Below are 18475 nucleotides of genomic sequence, written 5' to 3' on the forward strand. Positions count from 1 at the left end.
GCAAGGGGTCAGGGGTGCATGCTGGAACCATGTGGGATAGTGCATGGAGGAAGGGATAAGAAACCTATCTGTTATGAACTTCTGGAAGGGTGCAATCTTAAATGCATGTTTCAACAGAAACAAGTCATACAGCTCCCGATATGCTCTAGCTAGCTATACTGGCTGGGACATGCTGGTTGTTATAGGTTTCCTGTTTTTGTCAGACCATAGGATCTCACCTTAAGTTTATTTTAAATCATAGTTATTTATTTATTCAAAACCCTTTTAGGCTGTTCCTTTTCGTCTTGGGATGGTTTAACATATGGTCCAAGATAAGACTTACTTTCCTTAACAATACTCTGTACCCCATTCTGTACTGTTCAGGAAGGAGCACCCAACATTCCAGAGAGAAATTTCCAGGCATGTAAGCCTCCAACCTCAGAGGCTTATGTGCGTCTGGTTGTCATGAGCCAGACACTTCCCTTTTTGCCCTTAGGCTCCAAAACACCAGGCCTAATGCAGAGTTTTGTTAGGACTTCATAGATAACAAGACAATACCACTCTAAGAGTAAGCCAAGCAATAAGCCTCTGCTCGTACAAAAATCATTGAACCCAAACTGGAAACTTCTCCCAAATCCTTCTCTTTCAGTAATACTGTGAGCAACACTCTCAGGTGGCTCCCACTGGTGGAGAGAGAGCCCGCAAGGCTTAGGCAAGTCCTCTAACTAGGTAGCTCCTCTCTCTTGACATCTCACCACATGGTCAGAAACCCTTCCTGTCTCTTCCAAAACAAGCCCGCTCTCACAGTCAGCCTGGGAAACTGCAGGGCAGCAACCTTGACGGAGCATCCAAGACTTCTGCTGCCCTTTGATCCTCCTCCTGGCTTCCCATCACCCCCTCCTCTGACTCTTCCTCAGAATTGAATAATGCATACCCTTGGAACGCCCGTGAAAGTGAGTCCCTGGCTCACTTAGCACACGGGTGGTCACAGCAAAGCGTTGCCATGGCTCTCTCCATTGCCACCGTTCCTTGCTCCATGTGTTTATCTAGATGGTCCTTTTCAGCCATCTAGATAAATCACCAGAGTGGGGAAGCAAAGAGGCTGGAGTTCTGACGTAAGGAGATGGCCCCAGCCTGCTCCCTTCTCCATTCCCTGGCATAGCCCTTCTCCCTCTATCAAAGCACATTTACTTATAGGATTGCACTGTTAAGACCACTCCATGTTCTCAGTTTCCTGCTTGTCTGTTCTACTGAGGGTGGCATCAGGGTTTATTCATCCTTGGCAGAAAGATACTTTGACCATATAGAATCCGTGGGCACAAATTAGAGTGCTGTAACACTCTAACATTATCATGTCCAACATTATTATCCAATGCAACATTATGAAAAATGTAAATTATGTTTAGCATAAGTGACCTCTAGAACAACACCAAGTCAATTTGCTGTTGTGATGGGTCTCCCCAGAAAATGTGAATAGATTTTAGAGTCTAACCCTTCTGTACTGATCCTGTGTTCCAGTCAAATATCTTCAAGTTTTGTCATCATTCTAGTTATATTCTTGTATTATTAGAGCCTTCATAACAATATAATATATTTGATGAAGGAAAACCAAATTCATTTGCATTCCCTGAAGCTTTTCTTTTAATTTTGTTACAGTAAGATCAGTTTCATTTTCAAAGAAATTTCTCATTCTATAAAAAGAAAGTGAGAAAAGAATACTTTTTTTCCCTAATTTGTAGATTATTCTTGTTTATATACAGAAGCAAAATGTGAAGGCAACAAAAATGGAAACAATGCGATTTCACATTATTTTCCCATTGCTTCTGTGATTTTAAATTGCATATCAAAAAGGGTTGTCTATCTATTTCAGGACTCCTTTCTCCACTTCCAAATAAAATTTATCCTATTGTGACTTTTCCTGCATTTCTTCCATACCTATACACAGTTTCTCTGATGCTCCATCCAAATACAATACTACCATTCTTAAATGATTTGGTTCATACTGTCTAAGAATATTGGTTCCCATCATCCCCCTTCATTTAATAGTTTTTGCCTCAAGAGTTTTACAAGCCTTTGTTTTTCTTTCTTTAGAGAAAGAAAAGTACATAATAAAAAATACTTAATATATTTGGTTCATCATGTATCAGTTAAGAGAAATGTTTGGAAATAATAATATAATTTATATGGGTATTGCTATCAATTTTATAGCATTAATCCTACCCATACTTGTTAAATGTATCCAAGATCACTTTGATATCCTAGTTGCCTGCTCATTGGATGCAAACTGTAAGCATGATGACCAAATTGGCTGGCTTGCCTGGGGGAAGCGGCATCTCTTGGACTTCAAAACTCTATTCCAACCTTTAGAGGAAGGGCATTCTACATTTATGGACCCATCCAAAATGTTCCTGTCTATGAGCTTTGCTTCCAAATTTTGTCATCAAGGAGACAATGTTACCTGCTCCGAAGAGATAAGACGAGTATAAGAACTACTATGCAGTAGTGATTTTTTTCAATGACTATCTAAATTTGCATAATAAATTTGGTGCAGTCAAGCTACTGAATGTACAATCCCATACATGTTTACTCGGAAGTAAGTTACATTGGGTACAATTAAGATGGTTTATAGGGCAACAATGCACACTCTTACCTTTCTTCCTTTAATGAACTCTGGTATAAGAGGCACACATTTAAGACCATCCATGCTGGAGAATACTGAACTAAAAAAAAACATGTTCCATCATCAACAAAATCATAACACACAAAGTCCAAGAGCTTGCGTACCTTTGGGAGTGAAGCCCGTGACCCTGAACTCTGTGTTGTCATAGTAAGTACAGTTGTTATACCTAAAGCCACTCTGGCTGGAGCTGCATCCATATTGATCCAAAATGACACCCAGGACAGTATGACAATCAAGAGACTGGGAATGTACATTTGAATGAGATAATAGCCCATCTGCCTCTCAAGGTGGAATCGAACTTCAATGCATGTAAACTTGCCTAGATATGACAAAGAAGAACGGTTAGAAGAATATGATGCATTTTTCTTTATTAATCATGCCTGATGTAATGGCAGAGCATTTGTTAGCAGTGTTAATGGCCTTCCCCAAGCTGGTGTTCTCCAAATAGGTTGAACTACAGTTCCTAGCATTCCCCAGTCAGCTGGTTAAGGAATGCTAGGAGCTTTAAACCAACTTATTCAGAGGGTACCAGATTGGAGAAGACTTAACTTTGACAATGACTACAGTGTTTCAATGTTTTTGAGCTTATTTATGTAATAGATTTCTATCCTGCCTTTTAAGTTTTAATAAAATTACAATCTATTAAAACCAACAAAAACAAGAGCAATAGGATGACAATAACAAGTAGCATTTAATAATAAGTAAAAACTCTTATTAATATGTCAAACTATTATTAAAACCCATTGCAATAAAGTCACCCTATAGCAAGTCAATTAAAAAAACACAAAAGGTTTTTGTGGAACTTCTCTAGATCTTTGCTTGTTTTTCCTCTAGTTCTGTATTGAGCAAAAGACATTAATGATGACACACTCCTCCAACTCACACTATTCCTTGTTTTAACAGATGCTAGAGGCAAACAGGGATAATGTATCAGGTCTTTCTTGGGAGCTTCCAAAGGGTCTGCACAGGCTGGCTGTAGCTAGAAACAGAATGTGATACTATGTATACCTGTAGTTTGATCAGACAAGGAAGTTCTTACATTCTTAACATACCTGAAGTTATGTTGTTCAGTTATTCTGTCCTTTACATCTGGTGCTGGTGTGTGTGTGGAGGGGAGGGGGAAACTGAGGCCTTAAGATGTTGTTGGTCTCCAGCTCCTGTCAACTCAAGCCAGCATGGCCAGTGGTCAAGGAAAATGGGATTGGAATCCATCATCTGGGGTTGGGGGACTTGCAGGTTCCCTATTCTGCATTTATACAGTCATTCTCAATTTCATTACAGTGGACTAATCCAGACCTTAAAGCTTTGGGATTTGCAAGAGCACTGTTCATACAGACTGGTAAATTATCTGGGTCTTCTTTAAAGATACTGGACATTTGTAGCAGGTTTGATGAGAAAGGGCAGGTTAACTTGATACGATGAGCAGGCAGTGGCATAAAAATCAACAGGGTTGGCTGAAGACCTGAATTGCCTGAAGTGAAACAACAATGGTGCTTCCACTCTCAAGTCAAATCAAGGAATTGGAACCAGATTTAGTAAAAGTAAAGATTATCCCCATTGGCGTGATAGACACGCCCAACTCTCGGCCCGGTACTCCTCTCTGTTTGTAAGCCGAAGGGTCAGCATTGTCCAAAAATGCTTCCATGGTCATGTGGCCAGCACCACCAAGGTGCATGGACTGCTGTTACCTTTCCCACTGTTGTGACACCTATTTATCTATTTGCATGCTTTTGAATTGCTAGGTATGCAGAAACTGGGACAAAGTAGAGGGCACTCGCCCCATCATGCAGATTAAAACTGCCAGTCAACAGCCCAGCGGCTCAACAGTTGAAACTGCTGCACCACCTGCATCCCCCATAATCAAAGTAGATCAATGGGACTGAAGTTATTTATGGATGATTTACATCCCATTGATTTCTACACACTAACTTTAGTATGATTAAATCTAGATCCAACTCAAGATGCAGCGTTCCAAGGGTTGCAGTGTTATTTTGGTACATTTGGCAGAAAATCCTGCAAGCATCTTTTGCTCCTTGGCAGTAAAAATAAAACAATAATTGTAGAATAGCTAAAAGTTTACTGCTGTTTCCCAATCTACACACTCAGCCACCTGATGTAGCCACCTCCTTTTCTCTAATAGTAGGTCAACCTTCACAGGAATCATTAAAAGCAAGATGAATGAAAAGAAAAAAGCAGTGAAGCAAAATTTTATGCTTATATGTGAAACAAGCATTCACTGTGTTTCCTTGGAAATGGCACACTTAAACTCATGTTAATATTTGACCTCATGTAATTTTACTTAATCAAGAAGCTCTTGTTGAAAGATTTGGCATAAGATTTGAACAACAGATGGTCAACAGTGGCACAAGACAATCTGTGTCCAGCAAACACAAATATACTTCATTTTCTGCATTGCTGCTTAGCTGTAGTAGTTTGGATCTAGGATTGTATCCACTGTTATTCCAACTCAAAGTAAACCCATGGAAATGAATGGAAGTTAAGTTGGTCAAAACTAATTTAAGTTCTGTTGCATCTACTCTAAGTACCATTAACATTGGAAAGAATCCCTACTAAATTGGTGAGTGAAAGATGTATGTATAGACCATGTCAGTTGATGGTGGTTACCATACCCTAATGACACAAAGGATGTGATTTTCCAGACTTCCTTGGTAAGTAAAACAAGCAAATGGACCCTGAAAACTGACTTGACTAAAATTATTCATTCCTGCATATTATATTTTCCTTTCAGAGTTAGCAGATAATGGAATTCAGGACATAGGAGGCATGTTAAGAAAGATTTGGATGTATTCCATTGATCAGAATATTGAACCTGAGATCAGTGTTCTTTGGTGTGAGAAACAGGTTGGTTTCAAGAATCCAGTGTATACAATTTTACCTGAATTTTTCATGTATCTTCTATGTGGATTTCACCAAAAATAATTTTTTACTGCTGGATTTCTACTCTTCCTATCCCCAACCCTTGTATTTAGGCCAGGAGTGCTCAACTTGTGGTCCTCCAAATATTTCAGCCTACATCTCCCATCAATCTTAGTTGACACAGACAAATATCAAGAAATCATAGGAAGTATTGACCAAATCATGGGAAGTATAGGGCCACAAGTTGCCCACCACTGATATAGGAAAGGTGGCCTACTGTTGTTTCAGAACTTTGTTGATGTCGCTCATTTGACACTATCACCCCTTTAGTTCTCACTTAGCAGTGGCAGCCACAATATCCAGAATGTAACTGCATTCACTCCCAGCCCCATTGCTCTGAAGCTGAATATATGGAATATATGGTTGACTAATGACCAACGTCACAGTAAAAAAGGAACACCTGACCTTTGAATTGTCAATGGGCTCCACAGTTCTCCTACCTGTGTTGTAGTGCTTGGTGCAGTAAGTCAAATCTTTATCTTCTTTCAACAGAAATTGTGGCAAAGTGAGCCCCTCAGCTACTTGAACAGCACTGTTTTCTTGCCATTCAAAAATGAGATCATTCATTGTGTATCCAACTAGGAAAGCAAAAGAAAGCATACAATGAATCAGTATATATAAGCCTTGTGCCAAATGCTGGGACCATATACAAGTCCACAAGAGAAATTCATTGTCAAATCTACTCATCAATGTTATTTCTATATGGCGATAAGATGATTGGTCTTATGAATCCCAATGCATGAGATTCTGGTCTGGCAAATAAGTGTTGAGAAACCTAAAACAGCTGCACTGATCATACATCATGACCTACAGCACACTTTCTATTTTATAGACCATCAGAGGAGTCTCTCTGAATGGAGCCTCATGGATCAGCACTGCATTTGGCCCATGGGCTTGAAGTTCTGCACCCCTGAGAGAGAATGTGAAGTGCAGCTCCCCCTAGTTTGGTTGGCCTCCCATGAGCCTGTGCTGCTGCACCAGGGAAAGTAACAGTGCAATACTCTGATGAGCAATGGAATGACTTGGAACTGCCATTGCCATTGCTTGGGTGCCCATAATAGGGGTGGTGGCACTACGTTGGATTGGCAATTCCAAGCCATCCCAGCACTGATTGGAGTTCCAGAAAAGGGCAGCCCAGGAAAAGCTTCAGCTCTGGGGCCCGGCCACTGCCAAAGGATAGCAAGCACTGACACTGGACCTTTATTGGCTTATTTGCAGACCAAAAAAGAGCTGGGGCATATCAAATATAAACAACATATTCATATTTCATTTAGATAGCAAACTAACTGGAAAACATTCACAAAGCAAAAAAGGAAACCTTTTCTCCCTTACAACTCATGATGCATATGAAATCCCACACCCATCATAAAGCTTTAAGGGAGGATGGCTTATACATCTAAAATAAGTGATATGAAAATGATGGTTAATGCTCAGACAAATTCTACAGGATCCTTTTCATAGCAAACAGACAAACACACAGAGAGAAAAGTCATGTTAGGGCAAGTATTCTGTATGCAACCAACTGTTCTCTCTCCCTATTTTTTGATATGAGTTCTATGGAGATCCTGTAATTTTATCAATATTGATAACATTAAAACAACTGGTATATAAGGGTTGCATGTCTATGCATGTACAGATAGAAGAAAGTCCTATGAGTTTCAGTCACCGGATTTTTTCCTGTCCAAATATCTATTTATAGCCTTTGTGTATTGCTCCATATCTATATGGAAACCAGAGTACTGAACAATAAAAAGGTAAAACACATAGCAGAATTAAACAATACATTAAAAACACAGAAACACAAACACACACTTGGACATCTTAAATGCTCATAGGTCTGTACCCAAACAGTACAGCTTCCCATAAGCCTCCAAACTCAGATGTCCAAGGCTGCTCCCATTCTTCTCCTGCCCTACAAAAGATTTTGGCCATCTAAGTTCTTGGCTGCAGCATGCAAGGAGAAAAGTCTTAGGCCCTGCCAAGAAACATCCTATCCCGCAAGAGCTTTAGTCCTTCCCTCTCCATACCTCAGAATATTCATCCAAAACGGCCTTTGTGCTGCAGCCAGCATAGTTCTCTCTGTGCCCGCTGCAAGGACAGAGGCAGAAGCTCCAGATCTGGAGTCCCAGCTCTGACCTTAGAATGTGTTTCTGAGGCCAGAGCTGGGAGTCCCATCTTCCTATGGCATCTAGAGTGTCTCTTGTATCCATAGGTTTGCACCCAAAGTATGTTACCTAGTGAGGTAAAATTAACGTGATAGTTGGTGCTAGTTAATTTCTGTTAATAGAATATGCTGTGTGCCAGGTCTGCTTGGCCCTATAACCTGCCTAATGACCACATTCTGTCATTGAGGAAAATCTCAAATTTTGGCTGAGATTCCTTTCAGTCATGAGCCAAAGTTCTTCCTCTGTTGATTACTCCAACTGCTTAGCAATCCCATGTTATTTGTCTCAACTTTCTTGACATTTCTATTTATCTACCATCATATAAATTTGAAGATTGGTTGGGGTGTAAGTTCTGCAGTCAGTAATGTTATTTGTGCATCACAGGATGCTTAGAATGCAAAGAGCTATCCTATAAATATTTCCCATCTTGATTTGGAACTCTGCTCTTACGAATTAAATAATAATCTGGAAAGCAATTTTAGCTCTGTACCCCATATAGCATTTTACTGCTGCATTTTTCAGTGTATAACATCATGCAGGATAACCTTATTACAGATCCACAAGAGGACTTTACAGAAAGAGATCCACAGATGCATATCTTGTATCACACCTTGCATGCATTCAGAGGAAAACCGGCTGTGTGTAAAACAAATTATCATTTGAAGCATGCAGATTATAGCCAGGAGAAAAATCTCTTGAGTGCAACTCATTGAACTGACAAGAAACAACTGCTGTGTCAAAATGGATTTTCCCAAATGAGATCCATTCATTTAATCTGTATTTTGATTATCGTTATTTGCTATGCCCACTGACCCTTTGTATGATACAATTAATTTAAATATGAAAAATGCATGGCCAATGTTGTACAATATGTGTTTTTTTCACTTATATGAGCCTCTTCCATTTTGAAGGTACTAGACAACTTGACAATTACCCTTTCATTGCTTTTCTTTGAAATTACTGAAAAAATTAGACCACTAAAATCTGAGATAGTTCTATATGGTTCCATAAAATATAGTTGGGGTTAATTTGTTTTTCTTCTATATCTACTATAGCCTGTTCCTATGACTTAACGTTGTACCAGCATGCAAATTGCTTGTAACCACTGGTAAGCTAATTTACTGCCAAGAAATCTGGCATGACAAGAGCATTAGGACAGTGCCGTAGGCAAATATACCAACAAAAACCGTCTAGGATTATGTAAAATAAATCAGTCTAGAATTATACAGCATACAGGGATATGAAGTCTTTTTTAGTCCAAAGACCACAGTGGCTATAGGCAAGCATGTTGGGACCTGCATGCCATCTGTGGGCTGGACCATTCCCACTGGTCAGCACAACCGTGTTTAAATGCTGATTGCAATGGAGAAAGGATTTTTTTTATGGAGGGTTGCAGCACTGGGGAGAAGCGACACCCCCAACACACACACACACACACACACAATGCCTCTCCGACTGCAATTCCACTTTAACATAGCCTTCCTTGGCACTGGGCTTCAGATATATTTTCAGCTGAGAAATCTGATCTCTGATCAGCAGCTGACTTAAGATAAGAGAAATTCAGCTGGGGGAGGAAGAGGGGGTTGGGGACTGAGAGAGAAGGCGACAGGTGAAGTGAAGACACTTCATGGTCTTGTCTGGTCTACAGCCCTGACTTATGGCCAATACATTATGATGAAAGCATCCTCAGATAAGATAGCTGAATGATGTGCACACACGTCTTTCCTAGTCTTTCCTCTGTCTTGTAGCCAGCTGAACTGCACACCCACTCCAGACTCCAGACTTTTTGGATTCATAGAAGACCTTTCTGTGAAAAATGTGCAGTAGGTACAAAGCTCTTCTGGACATTCCCTCTGCTAAAATTCCCCTGTGCTTTATGCCACAATGCTGAGATGGGCTTCTGACCTTGTAGCTAGACTCTCTAGGGGGCTGAAGTGGCTGAATGCATGTTAACTTCCTTAAGTTAACATCATAGATTTAATTCAAAAAGATTGATTGACCATCCCCTGCTTAACACCCTGACACGCACACAATATCAGATTATCAACAAAAATTTTCAGAACCATCTAACTTGATATTATTTATCAAGGTCCAGCTTCCAGTCACCCTGAATTAGCATAAAAGAAAGTATATGAATTCTTTTTCTAAACTCTCTATGAATTAAATGGAAAATATTTAAAGTGTTCATAAAGCACAGTCCAACTGGAAACAAATATTTGTCATCCACTTATTATCAAAGCTGCAACAGACTCAGTGTAATGAAACATAAACTTACTTAATAAACTCTTTAAAGGTGCAATTTATGTCCAGATAGAAAGAACTCTAAGATTCCCCCTGCCTCCATGGTTTTTCTGGGACATGCTGGAAGTTGTAGGACTTTTTTGCAATATACAACATAGGGACATAGGAAGCTGCCATATACTAAGATCTTTGGTGCACCTAGTCCTGTATTGCCAGCACTGGCTGGCAGCAGTTCCCAAATGCAAGAGTTCTTCTCGTCCCTCCTGGAGATGCTGGGGATGGAACCCAGCAGCTTCACATGCAAAGCATGCATTCTACTGCTGTGCTTGAGCTCCTCAGGTCACCCTCTTCTGGTAAAGGCAGAGACAGAATCAAAGCAGGAAAACTCTCCAGTGTCTGGGTTCACATGACATCAGAAGCTGCACTGCTTGTTTGTGCTACTGCCTGCAAGGTGGCCAATGGGTGGTCAGGCAGAGCAGGGATCCGAAGGCACCTCCTCCCCACTCTGCCCTCCTCCAGTCCTCCTTCTGGTATCCCAGGAATGAGGTCATTGAAAGTGAAACCTTGTGATTGCTCTGCATCTGGAAGTGAGCAACCTTCCCTATCTTGCTTCAGCTGGCAGTTCTGCTGGATACCAGCTCCAAAAGGCAGGATACTTGCCCCAGCATGTCAGGTAGTGCTTAATTCAGCATGTCCAGGTGAGGCAGAAAATAGCTGGAATGCGGTATAAAATGAATGCATATCTCCATCTATAGTCTGCCCCAATAACAGTACAATCCTATTCATGCCTACTTAGAAGTAAATCCCATTATTTCAATGACACTTTTCAAGTAAGAGTGCTTAGGATTGCTCAACTAAGATGAAGGGAGGGAGTATCAATACAGCATACTGGTCTTTTCAACATACAGTCAGCTCCTGATGAATAGCTTTGCATATGCAAAAACTGGCAGGAAGATAAGTTATGCTGCAGTAGGGATGAATGTTTGTAGAGCACACACCCTGTTAGCATGATAAAAGATTGGTGAGAATTTAAGACATTTTAAATATTTAAGACAGCAAATCAAAGTGCCTGAATGCAAGTGTATTATTTAATATGTCACTCGGTTCCTCTAAGTCTTCAGGATTCTCTCTGCAGATGAATTCTTCTGCCAGCATTTTTGTCCTTGTCCCTTATTATTTTTAACTCAGTGAACACTCTGCTGTAGGGAGAAAGTTTCATTTTTAAAAAATGGGCAAAAAATCCCACTTAAATATCTCTCAGTTCTGAACTTTGAATGCTCTCTGTAGAAAGTTACTTTTGAAAATGGCAAAGTATACTGCATAAGATGATTACAAATCCATCCATCCATTTGTCCTCCCCCCCCCCCTCTCTCTCTCATATCTACCTACTTGTTAGCTAGGATAATAGCACTTCATACTTATAAAGATGTTGATTGTAGTGCATGAAAGCTTACACTGCAATAAATTTGTTACAGCATAGTGCTAAGCAAAGCTAGGAAAGTTCAGTGAGGCTTATTCCTAAGTAAAAATGCAGACTTGGTCTCAAAGATTTCAAGACTTTTTTTTGTTCTTGTTATAACAGACTTATACGGTCTCTCTCTAGAGTATGATACAGTATCATCATCCCCACTAACCAGATAGCACTGAGGGGACCAGTTATCTTTTCCATGGCATAGAAAATGAATTTCTGACATCAAAATATGGAAATAAACTTTACAGATCAATAGATGAGGACATACCCTATTAATACTTGACAGCATTATAGTCCCTGGTTGAAGAATGCTCAAAATGATCTACTAACCTTTCACAGCTAAACTTATGGCCGGATCCTATAAGCCACAGCATTTTCTCCCTGCCTCCCTGCCCCCCCCCTCTCACACACACACACACACAAACAGAGAGAGAGAGAGAGAGAGAGGCACTCAAAACTGCTTTGTTAATGCAATACCAAATCTGCGCTAGTATAATGAGCTGTCCCAGGACCTAGATGTTAGGAGAGTCGTGTCTGCGTGCCACTGCACCAGCACAACAGTTGTAAACAGACACAGTGCTCTAATAGCTTGTGGGCCTGAAATAAGCTGAGCTGGAAAGTGATGAGATGAGAGCAGAAGAGCAGACTATGGATACCACAAAGCCAATCACACTGTTGTAATTCTGTATGCTGGATAGCTCCTACAGAGTAGTACCACTGGTAATGGGCTTTAACATACTGGCACACTTTGGATAAAATGCTGCAGTCGGTATGTAGCAACAACCCGCTCAACTTCATGGAGAGGACATGAGCTTTGAGTTTAGGACATATGAGAATTTTGTGTTTGCTTGCAAAACATGTAAGCATGCCCTGAATATAACTGAAAACATAAGCACATGTCTGCCAAAAATGTTTGCTAGACATGTGCTTGCATTCCATTTGCACAAGGTTTGCTTTTGTACAAATTGCAAAATTGCAAATTATTGCACAAATTTCCCTTGTATACTGAATCAGCCTTACTTTACTCCATGGAAGAAAGTTGCACGCACTAGAAAATTATGTTTGATCATTGTGCAATTTATCCATTTGAGCAGAGCAAGCTCATTCACCTATCTCTACCTGGATTATAGCTTCTGCCATGTGTCACCTGCAGGCCAGCCATTCTGGGGGAGGAGCTGCAATTCAGGTGTTGCTGTGTGAAGGAAAAAAGTGGGGTTTTTTACCCAGTGGCCCCACCACCTTGCCAGGCCAGGGTTTCAGGCAGGGTTCTTTCCTCGCACTACCTGAAGATGCCAGAATTGAACCTGGGAACTTCTATATGCAACATATACAGTAGACTCTCGACTATCCGGCTCATGACTATCCGGCCTCCGTACTATCCAGCCTAGTTTAAAAATAACTATCAATGAACAGTAAAATAAGTTTAAATAATTTTTGTAAGAATTAAGCCTACATTTTACGTTAATGTTTTGTTTATTTTAAAAGTGTATGTATTCATACTGTACAATGTACATGATTTTATGTTTCCTGCAATTAAATTAGACATTATAAAATTTATCTTAAAATGTGTACAATATTTTTATCCTTGGACTTCCTTTTTCTGTAATAAATTTTTAACTTGTACAGTACAGTACATAACAAACATTTATAAAGTACTGGCCTGTACTAAGAGGTCAGAAAATATGAATAAGAGTGGGTTATGGTATAAAAAGGGTGTTTTTAATGGTATGGGTGGACTAGGAAGTGAGCATTTATAGAACTCCGGCCTATCTGGCTTTTTTGTTATCTGGCCTGCCCTTCCACCACATTAGGCCAGATAGTTGGAACTCTACTGTATGCTCTTTCCTTCCCTCTTTCCTTCCCAAAGGAGAAGGACAGTCATGATTCAGTTACACCCACAAAGCATGTACAGGTCTACAATAAAACTGCATGATTGTGCGAAGGGACTTTGTGACCTTGTAAGATTTTTACCAGTCATAACAGCTATTTATTTTTCAATGCTTTGTTTGGGTAGTGCCAGCATTTATCTTAAACAACTGCATCCCACCCTGCTCACTTAGTTTGACCATACACATGAAGTGCTTTGGACACAGTAAGATAAGTCAGAGTGTTTTTGTACAGTAAGCAATTATTCACAACAGCTCAATTAGATTAGACATTAGCCTTATAGCTCTCCGAGTCACAGTGACTTACTTGTTCTCATTCACCCACAGAAACACACACAAATTACTACATAAGGCACATATTCCAGAGCTATTTTGCTTTTCTGAATCCAAGTGGATCTCTAGGCATCCTGCTGTGGTTAAGAAATCTCATCCTGTTGACTGCACTGATTTTACTACTTCCCCGCAAGGCAAGCCAACAGCATGCCTCCAGGAGAGCCAAACGCATGCAGCTCTGTCTGAAGATTAGAATTCCTGAAGCTAACCATATCACAGATTCTTTAAGCATGACCTGAGTTCCACTGTGAAGAAACAAGCAGAAAAACAAGGAGGTATTACAGCTTATTTTACATTCCAGGACTTTAATCTCCGTGTGATAGGGAAAAAGAGCATTGCTGTTAATAACGAGCTCACATCCATGTCATTGCAGATGACAGTTGTCAATTTCCCACTCCACCTTTATATGGAGGACATTGTATGTCACAGCATATAGGTACCAATTTGGAAATTCCCAAGTTTATCTGGGTTAAGAAGCATGCTTGACTCATATTTCTTTCTGCACGCTACTAAATTGCATTGAAAGGGTAAGGATGAGCATTTTTTGAATGGGTGATGTGTATTCTATTAAGAGAAGCAGGAGAATGTGCTCATATGTAACCATTATTACTATTTGCATGTATACATGGAACTTGTCTGTGAAGAATACAGTTATCATCTATGAGAGGTCATACTGCAATGAATTAATAGCCTTTAACCCAGTACAGTCTATCTGCTAGCAACATGAAAATACTATGTTTAAACTTACAGCTTTCCAGCTGCATTATACATGTTTGGACATCCATTGGGAAATTTTTGAGATCCATTGGACAGGAGAGTATTAAAGTCAATCTGAAAGAATACAAAACAACTTTTATACAGTATACGTTGAATGGCACATAGTCCTTGCTTACTCAAAATGACCGTGCGTACACATCCATATGCACTATAAAGTAAAACATTCAGCAGTCAGGCATATGCTATTGCAATCAGTTAGGCATTTGGAAAATAACATGAAGTTATCTTGAAAAATGTATTTTAAGGCTGTACATCAGTAGAAAACCTTAAGAAAGTCAGTGGACTTCCTGTGAGTAAATATGTTTTGAGGGTTTTACAGGATTCAGCTACATTGTAGACTACAGATCAATCCTGGAAGGCTATGATAGGTTTGTGAGATAACTGCTAAAGGACCATCTAGGAGTTTCAAATAAAGACCATCTTACTTGTTGCCTACTAGTGGAATCTTCTTAATTCAAGTAAAGTAATACACTGGTATCCTTTAATTGTAGAGATCAAAAGGCTGGAAAGAGAAGAAGCAGGAGTATGGAAGCTCAGGTTGATCAGGTGTTCTAATATTGTCCTATGGAGTTCACCAGATGGCCAGACCTCTTCCTCCTTCACTTTACCCTGATCAGCAATCACTGACCATTTCCCATATGCTCTCTGTGTGTCTTTCCCCATTCTAAAAGGTACAACTGCCTCTCTTAAAGCTTATTCACTGACAAGAATAGTTCTGAGCTGCACCCACTTTGACTTCAGCCCTACCCACTATTGGATTACAGCCCAAAAGCTTCTCCAAAATTGAATTTGGCTTCCTTACTGAAAAATGTTCAGTACCCCTGCATTGAAGCATAGCGTACATCTAGTACATTGCCCTAAAAAGCAACACCCTCCCATCAAATCCATAAAGGGATACAATGTGCCTAGCTCTTACCTCAAAATCCATATAAAACTTTGGCCTACAATTTTAGGCCAAAGTTGACCTCAAGTATTTCACACATTGCATAAATACAGAACTTACTTGCTTTGTTTCTCATTGAGACTTGCCCAAGGAATAACAATTCCTTGCTAGGGCAGCCTAATCAGATGTTAGCTCATGGAGTCACTATCAGGATTTGCAATCAGAGAGCTGGTCTTGAAACTGATTTTGTTTGTTCACAACTTCCTGCCTCTGACTGCTATTTCAGATACTATAACTGGTATCACTAAAATGTACTCTACACAGCTGATATAATGCCTCTGAATGCCAGTTGCTGGGGAACAACACTGCGATGGGACTATAAATTTCCTATTGATTTGGCCACGGGATACTGGACTTCTTTGGCATTTGGTCATATCCATGGGGCTCATTTTATGTTATGTTCCTGTTGATATTTGGGAAAGGGGGTATTTGTGGTTAGCCTCTGGCAATGTGAAAAATAAATGCTATTCTACCTTGGAGATCTAGACCACATTACTAAAGAAGGGAATTCAGAGAAGACTTTGATCTAAAAGTTGAGAATCAGCTACCACCACCATCAAAATAAACAAAATAAAGAGACACAAGTATTATTATCATAACACTTTCCTCTGAAATCTAAGGTTGAGGGGCTTAACTGAAACTAGAACCAGTAAAATAAACTCTTAGAAAAACACTAACTTTTTTTTGCTTTCAAATGAAAATTCAGCAGTTATACTTTTGGGGCAATGCGAAACTGTGATTTCCACATGGGGCCTTAATATTCAAATCACTTGTCAGGAATTTTACTGATCTTGTTCTATATGGATGGCTCAGGCTATATCCTGTATATTCGTATATGTGAACAACCAATAGATGAAACTACAATTTTACCATTTACCTTAATGGAATGTTGATTGCACCCAAACTGCAACATCAGCTCATAGGTCCCACATAAATTCTGCAATTTACCTGATAGAATAAAGAACATTTCCATTTTTAAAAATTCGTAGCAACTTGTTGTCTGTTGTTACTTCATGAAAGTTTGCTCCCTTTTCATTGGCAAAGAACAAGTCAGGTTTCCAAATAGAGTCCAACATAGATGGATCTAAATCTAAAGAGTCATCTGGATATTCACTATAAGTAAGACGTGGATCATTCCAGTTCTGACGGAGAAATATGTTCACCCGATAGTCCTAATGGGAAAGGAAAAGGAAAAGGATAAGGAAAAAGGAATTAGTGTTTTATGAAGGATAGCGGTTTTCCTTTCATTTAGCTGAATAATATATATTTTATTATCTTCACCCTATAACCAACCACAATTCTCTTAAGTCATTTGTACCACTAATTGTGGACTTCAACCTCTTTAGCCATGAAACAGTACTGTATATAAACCTAAACTGCATGAAGAAAGAGAGAGAAACTATACCAGTGATTTCCTGAAAAATAATCATAGCTCTATTTGCTTTCAGAATTTAAGATTGAAAACTTAAGGCTAAACGTGTACTTTTGTGTATGTAAACACAGAGGAGGATTACTTTTCCAGAGTAATTTACTTGCCTGTAAAAGAGTTTTTAAAATAATGCTTTATTTCATTCTGTTCTCATTTTGTAGTTACAGAAATGAACCAATACTAACCCTTCTGAACAGAGGACATGCATGCAAATTTCTTCACCAGAACCCTCCTTGACTTTTATTGCTGCTAGACCTGAATGTAGCATAATAAAAGAATTTGACAAGGTCTGGGCCTGTCTTCTTCCAGCAGGTACCCTACAGTTGTGTTTTTTGCATGTTTCATCATTCCTACCTAAAATGTGATATTACAGTCTAACTCCTTTATTAGGAAAGGCCTTTACCAAGCTGCACTGCCAAACTGCACCTACAGTGTGCTAGGAAGGAAGGTTCCTTAATGTTCCATGGAATCAATGCCTCTGTGCCTGTGGGCAGGCCTTCTGCAGATGCTTGTCACCTGTCCATTGTATAGAGCCCCTAAAAAAAGATGTGTAGCCTGTGTATTTATTTATTATTTCATATAGCAAGTTTACAAGAAAAGAGGAAAAAACCTCACACAACACTACAATATAATGTAGAAACAAGAAACTGTCACACATCATATTCAAGACAAATATGTTAACTCACAAAATATAAATTAAAATTGGACCTAGGGAACTTGTAAAATAGATAATGAGTGTGGATCAGTTCTTGATGTTTTAATGTAAATCTCTGTAATGCTGCTAACTTGCCAAGTTTCAGTCGTTCCCATATTTTCCTAAGCCACTCTGTCATCTTTGGTTGTGACTCTCACTAGGGACCACTCATAGTGATTCAGCCTGACCTATCTCACAAGACTGAGTTGTGAGAAAAAAAATCTGTGTCAATATTGGGGGCAGGACACTGTATATATGGCCCAGAGCTCCTTGGGAGACAGGCTAGAAAATGAAATAAACCTTGAGCAGTCTCCAATGGGGGAAATTATGAGTACAAATGTTAGTGCAGGCCCTAGTTTACCACATCCATTATTTCCATTCCATTTTATGAAGACTTAAAAAGAAGAAGAAAAGAAAGTCAAACATGTTTATACAAAATTATTTACTGATGGTAAGGAGTGAGTGCTCAGTAGATATGTTCTGACAGCCATCCCATCTGTAGAAGCTTCTCAGTGAGCCATCAAGGCAGAATTAAAATTCCTCTGGACAGTTTTGCACTTTCTGTAATAAGAGCTATGGTGCTGTTTATTCAAAACCAAGCATGCCCTTACAATGGGGAGATGAGCCCCACTCCTCTTCTTCTGGTTATAGTACATGTTTGGTGACACAATTCAAGATTCTGTACCACATACTTTATTTTATTTTACCACTGAGCTGATCATCAGAGCTATTTTTTAGTACAGTTTTATTGGTGTCACTTTAGAGTCCAGTCATCTATGAGGAATATTCACCATTTCCACAAATGCATGATGAAAATAGCAAAAAGCTGACAGCACTCTCTTTAGTGTAATTCACTGGAGTCCTGTTCATTTTGTCAAGGTCATCCAATCAAAAAACTTCACTGCATTTCATTTTATGGAAGAAATGGATATGCATGGAA

The 18475-nt window shown here is 39.5% G+C and overlaps 1 protein-coding gene across 1 annotated transcript in view; it reads right to left on the reverse strand.

Annotated features, from left to right (window-relative positions):
* Nucleotides 1-18475, reverse strand: part of GLRA3 (glycine receptor alpha 3) — a 49382-nt gene that overhangs the window by 13616 nt on the left and 17291 nt on the right. The window contains exons 3-6 of the mRNA XM_044430800.1: nt 16361-16584; nt 14441-14523; nt 6037-6174; nt 2764-2978 (exon numbers count right to left, since the gene is read on the reverse strand). Coding sequence (XP_044286735.1) covers nt 2764-2978; nt 6037-6174; nt 14441-14523; nt 16361-16584 — 660 coding nt within the window. The remainder of the gene's footprint in view (nt 1-2763; nt 2979-6036; nt 6175-14440; nt 14524-16360; nt 16585-18475) is intronic.

This window comes from Varanus komodoensis, unplaced genomic scaffold (genome assembly GCF_004798865.1).
Source record: "Varanus komodoensis strain SLA01 unplaced genomic scaffold, ASM479886v1 scaffold21, whole genome shotgun sequence".
Lineage (NCBI taxonomy): Eukaryota > Metazoa > Chordata > Lepidosauria > Squamata > Varanidae > Varanus > Varanus komodoensis.